The sequence below is a fragment of the Benincasa hispida genome, chromosome 10, assembly GCF_009727055.1.
Source record: "Benincasa hispida cultivar B227 chromosome 10, ASM972705v1, whole genome shotgun sequence".
Taxonomy (NCBI): Eukaryota; Viridiplantae; Streptophyta; class Magnoliopsida; order Cucurbitales; family Cucurbitaceae; genus Benincasa; species Benincasa hispida.
In genome coordinates, this window is record NC_052358.1 from 52,222,582 (window position 1) to 52,228,431 (window position 5,850).

At 41.3% G+C, this 5,850-nt stretch overlaps 1 protein-coding gene across 1 annotated transcript; it reads right to left on the reverse strand.

Moving 5' to 3' along the window:
- Nucleotides 1–4,594: 4,594 nt before the first annotated feature.
- On the reverse strand, nt 4,595–5,218 carry LOC120089142. Its single transcript, XM_039046558.1, has one exon. The coding sequence runs from the start codon at nt 5,216–5,218 to the stop codon at nt 4,595–4,597; it is 624 nt and encodes a 207-aa protein (XP_038902486.1).
- Nucleotides 5,219–5,850: the final 632 nt, after the last annotated feature.

The window sequence follows — 5,850 nt, forward strand, 5'->3', positions numbered from 1 at the left end:
TTAGCAGAGCTTGTTTGGATTAAGGGTTTCCAATTTACGCCCTAGTGTTCCCCTTGGGGTACGCCGGTGCTGTTTGTGAAAAAGAAAGATGGGTCATTACGGCTCTACATTGACTACAGTGAACATAAACAAGGTGACTATAAAAACAAGTATCCGCTTCCCAGGATGGATGATTTGTTTAACCAGTTGCAGGAGCTACAGTGTTTTCTAAGATTGATCTTCGGTTTGGGGTATCATCAGTTGAGGAGAAAGGACAGTGAATATTCTTCAAGACAGCTTTTCGTTCGAGGTTATGCGGCATTATGAGTTCATCGTGATTTCATTTGGGTTGACGAACGCTTTTTATCAGTTGAGGAGAAAGGACAGTGATATTCTCAAGAAGATAGCTTTGTGTGAAGGTTCTTTGGCGAAATCACTAGTTCGAGGAAGCAACGTGGAAGCGCGAGGACGACATGAGGATGCATTATCCTAAGCTTTTTCAGGATTAGAACTTTCGAGACGAAAGTTTCTTAAGGGGTGTAGAATGTAACATCCTGATTTTTTATTTTGTAATTATGTTTTTTTTATTATTATTATTGTTGGCTACTTGGATAAATTATATGAGTTTTATGTTTTTTTGGCCAAGCTAAAATATGATTTAATTGTTTGGAATTAATTGAGTTTTATTTTGGCTTGTATTTTGGGAGATTTGGTCATCTATGGAGATAATTAAATGTGGTATATTAGATTTTTTTTTTTTTTTTTGGAAAAGGTAAATATATTATATATATATTATATATATATATAATATATATATAATATATTGGGAGCGTACCTGTCACAACAGTGCATGTTTTCTCGGCCTCCTGTCGAGTGGTAGAGTAAACACGACCTTGCTGATGCTGGAGCCTACCCGAACTCCTCTGATCACGGCCTACAAACTGGTTCCCAAGACCGAACGTGCCTCTAGTAAGACATCTATCTACCGAGTGCCCCTCCTGCTTGCAATGAAAACAAACTCCGGTGCCTGCCAAACATCGACCCAGTGACATCGTCCATATGAGCTACACACCGGTCACATCCTCTCCACCGTACCCGTCTCGACAGCCTACTGCCTAAAATGAAAAAGTGATCTGTCTGAACCTTGAACCTTCTGATAGAGGTGAGGCTCGAAAGCCTTCTGATCTGCCTTCCTCTTTTAACCTAAGGAAGGTCCTGCCCCGAATACTAGTGAAAACTCAACTTCTGACTGTGGGTCCACCTTGGCTGCCAAACGAAGTGCCTCAGCATAAGTGGTTGGTTTGAATGCTCGCATGATCCCTCGTATACTATCTTGTAGGCCTTGAACGAACCTTTCTACCCTCATGGCTTCCGTGACGACCAACTCCGGGGCAAAATGGGATAAGGCGTCAAATCCTGGTCATACTCCTCCACTGACTTGTGTCCCTGCCTCAGCTCCAAGAACTCCGCTTATTGTACCTCAGTTTGGCAGAGACCTACTTCGCATAAAAGCGCTCCTTAAACTGCTCCCAAGTCACTGGATCCCCTTCTACACCCAACATCCTTTTTGCCGTCTGCCACCAGATCTGAGCCTTGTCGGTAAGCATAAAAATGACACACTGCACCTTCTGGTCTTCTGAACATTTCATATAACGAAAAATTGTTTCAATCGAGGATATCCATAATTTCGCGTTGTTAGGGTCCTTTAGTGACCCATTGAAGGTGCTGGGGTTATACTTCCTGAAATCTCGCAAATGCTTGGCCTCCACCGAAAGGCCTGACATGCTTTGGTTCTGGATCATGTTCTGAGTTTGGACTTATGGCACTTGATCCTGTGGTGGTGGTGTCTGATGGAACTGGGCAAACTGAGCCAGTCGTTCGTCCAGCATGTTCTTTACCTTATCCACAGCTGATGTAACTGCTTCCCCAATAGTGACTGCCTAATCGGTAACCTCTGCTAAAGCGACGGGGGAGGGCTGCGTCTGTGGCGGCATGGTCGTGTGCTGAGCTCTACTTTGTGTTCGGGTTCGCGGCCACCCTGACCCTGAAGGGTCTCTAGGCGGCAAGAAATCCTCTGGTACCAGAGGGTCTTAAACTTGTGCATCTTGAACTTGTGGATCCTCATCATGAGGATCTTGATTCTGAAATGACGGATTCTGCTCTACGGGAACACGCCCCCTTCTGGTAACCTTATGACTGCCTCTTTTCCTAACACGAACTATTTTCCTGACAGTTATTCGCAACCACCCCTTAGCTACTTTCCTTACTAGCACAAAACACATCAATTGTAATCATAAATGCTATTAACTCGGGTGCATATTATTCTAAATACTTTTCATAAAGGACATACCTGGCGACGAAGAAGAATCCGTTTTGCCAAAGGAACAATCTGGACTTACAAGTTAGTCTACAGAACCCCAAAACACGGACTCAATTGTAACAACCCCACTTTCTAGGACTACTAAAAAGGGAATCGCTACTGCATGCATGCAAAAGTATTCTCATTGAAGAAAATAAAGTAAATTAAAGAAAATAATCATAATCTTAAGCTGCATTAAGTATATAAAAAAATGTTTTAACATATCTCAAAATCTTAAATTGTTCAACCCGGCATCCTTTTTAACAAGAAACAATTTTATAAAAAAAATGAATAAATAAATAGATAAATTAATTAATTAAATTACGATAAATCCATGTATGGATAAAAACAAAATATGCGAAAATATAAACAGTCAAATGCGGAAGCGAATTCTGGTTCCTTTGGCACTGTCACGAATTCCTCTTGTCAGTCGCCCGAGTGTCCTTGCCCTTATCTGAAAAAAAAATAAGGATAAAGATTAAGTATAAAATACTCAGTAAGTGATCCCATTACCGAGATCAGACTATGCATCCACGAGTAAAGAAAAAAAAAATAGCCCGTGGCTCATACAGTTACATCGGTTTTTGATGACGAAAGGAAAACCAAAAGACGTACTATCTTGCCTTGAAACGCATGTCTAGCGGCCCGTAGGCACACCGTCAAATATGATAATAACATGAACGTGAACCCGTCGACCCACGCATGTTTACCGACCCGTAGGCACACCTCAAACATAATAATAACATGAACGTTAACCTGTCGGTTCACGCATGTCTAGCGGCCCGTAGGCACACCGTCAAAACATGAAACATGAAAATAAAAGTAACATGAACGTAAACCTATCGGCTCACGCATGTCTAGCGGCCCGTAGGCACACTGTCAAAATGATAATAACATGAACGTTAACCTGTCGGTTCACGCATGTCTAGTGGCCCGTAAGCACAGCGTCAAACATAGTAATAACACGCGTCAAGGCAAGACAATAAACCGCTCTATTGGTCTATTCATGCATCACATACATAATATCAATACTGATTATAATTTTAACATGCTCATAATACATGTAACCACCATGCAACTAGCAAAACATAATATCAAACAAAATCATGCTCCATAGTCAACTAAGTAACTTGATAGGTCTAATCTAGATCGCCTGGCACGAAGGCACCAATAATAGTATCACTTACCTCAACTTGGTCACAAAAGTCCACGCAAATAATTCCTTAAAACCTTTGGAAAACTTGAATCAACCCAAAGTTGTGGCTTGATCCAGGACAAATTCCAAAACTTGATTCAAGTAGCCAATCTGATCAAGAATTAATTCCAAAATCAATAACTTATTTTTTTCCACTATTACTCTCAATCTAAAAGAATAACCAACTAGTTTACATAAAACTTACCAAAACTAAAACTCTTCGATGAAGAAAATGGTCTTTTCTTTGTTAGCAACGCCTCGAAATCCAAATCCTGAAAGTCGACAATGGGTAACACTAAAATCGTTTCCAACACCAAGAGGCACTTTAAAAAGACTCAACACCAAACCTTGCCCAAAACAATCCAAACTTACCCAATCTCAAAAAGGCAGTGGCGGGCGAACGGTGGCAGAAGCAAAATTGGACGACGGGGCTGATGTTAGCGAGGCGAGCGGTGGTCGACTGGTGCAGCGGCGACGGAACGACGAGGCTGGTGGCGCTGCTCACGGCGTCGACGGAATGGCGAGGTGAGGCTGTTTGCGACGGCGCTGGCGAGGAAGTCACGGTGAGGTGAGGTTGCTAGGGCTGGAAGGAAAAAAAAAAAAGGAAAGAAAAGGGGGGCTGCGTGCGTGTGGAGAGAGAGAAAAAGAAAATTTACTTTTTTTTTTCTTTTTTCTTTTCTCTTTTCTTTAACCTTTCCACAAATATATATATAACCAAATTAAACTCTTCCTTTTCCCTTAAAAAAACAAATTCCTTAATTATCTCCCAAAATATATATATACTTATATATATATTTTCCTTTTCCAAAAAAGAAAAGAATCTAATATACACATTTAATTGTCTCCATATATAACCAAATCTCCCAAAATATAAGCCAAAATAAAACTCAATTAATTCCAAATAATTAAATCATATTTTAGCTTGGCCAAAAAAAAACATAAATCTCATATAATTTATCCAAGTAGCCAACAATAATAATAAAAAAAATTAATTACAAAATAAAAAAAAAATCAGGATGTTACATTCTACCCCCCTTAAGAAACTTTCGTCCTCGAAAGTTCTAATCCTGAAAAAGCTCGGGATAATGCATCCTCATGTCATCCTCGCGCTCCCACGTTGCTTCCTTGAACTGGTGATTTTGCCAAAGAACCTTCACCAAAGCTATCTTCTTGTTGCGCAAAATTTTCACTTCCCTGGCCAGGATTCGAATGGGCTCTTCTTCGTAGCTCAGGTTCTCATTTAAATGGAAAGGCTCATAATCCACAACATGAGATGAGTCTGCTACATACTTCCTCAACATGGAAACATGAAAAACATTGTGAACTGCAGAAAGAGATGGGGGCAAGGCCAGTCGATATGCTACAAGGCCAACCCGCTCTAAGATCTCAAATGGCCCGATGAAACGAGGGTTCAACTTACCCCTTTTGTCAAATCTCAACACTCCCTTCATAGGTGCCACTTTCAGAAACACCTTTCCACCTACTTCAAACTCCAGGTCCATACGCCTAACGTCAGCATAACTCTTCTGCCTGCTTTGAACTGTCAACATTCGGGCCCTAATCTTCTGTATTGCCTCGTTCATGGTCTGTACTAACTCAGGTCCTAGTAATTTTTGCTCACCAACCTCATCCCAGCATACGGGTGACCTACAACACTTCCCATAAAGGGCCTCAAACGGTGGCATACCAATGGTTACTTGATAACTATTATTATAGGCAAACTTTAACAAATGCAGGTGAGAGTCCCAACTCCCTGCAAACTCTAGTGCACACACGTAATATATCCTCCAGGGTCTGGTTCAAATGCTCAGTTTGATTGTCAGATTGTGGGTGAAAATCCGTACTGAAATCCAAACATGTACCCAATGCTGCCTGAAGGCTCTTCCAAAAGTTGGAGGTAAAACAAGGGTCCTTATCAGACACGATGGACACTGGTACCCCGTGCAATTTTACCACTTCTTTCATATAAACCTGGGCCCACCTACTCACTAGATATGTAGACTTCCCTGGAATAAAATGTGCTAGCTTGGTAAGTCTATCCACTATAACCCAAATTACTGTAAAACCCTTCACCGTTCGCGGAAAACCTACAATGAAATCCATTAAGACATGTTCCCACTTCCATTCTGGTATGCTTAAAGGTTGCAACAAACCTGCTGGCTTTTGTCTTGGGGCCTTTACCTGCTGACACACCAAACACTTACTGACAAACTCTGCTATCTCCACTTTCATGTTATTCCACCAGTAGCAACGTTTTAGGTCCTGGTACATTTTGGTACTGCCGGGATGTATTGAAAATGGGGAGTTATGAGCTTCC

Coding starts and splice junctions, on each gene's coding strand:
- LOC120089142 (XM_039046558.1), bottom strand. CDS start 5,218: ATGCCACCGTTTGAGGCCCTTTATGGGAAGTGTTGTAGGTCACCCGTA.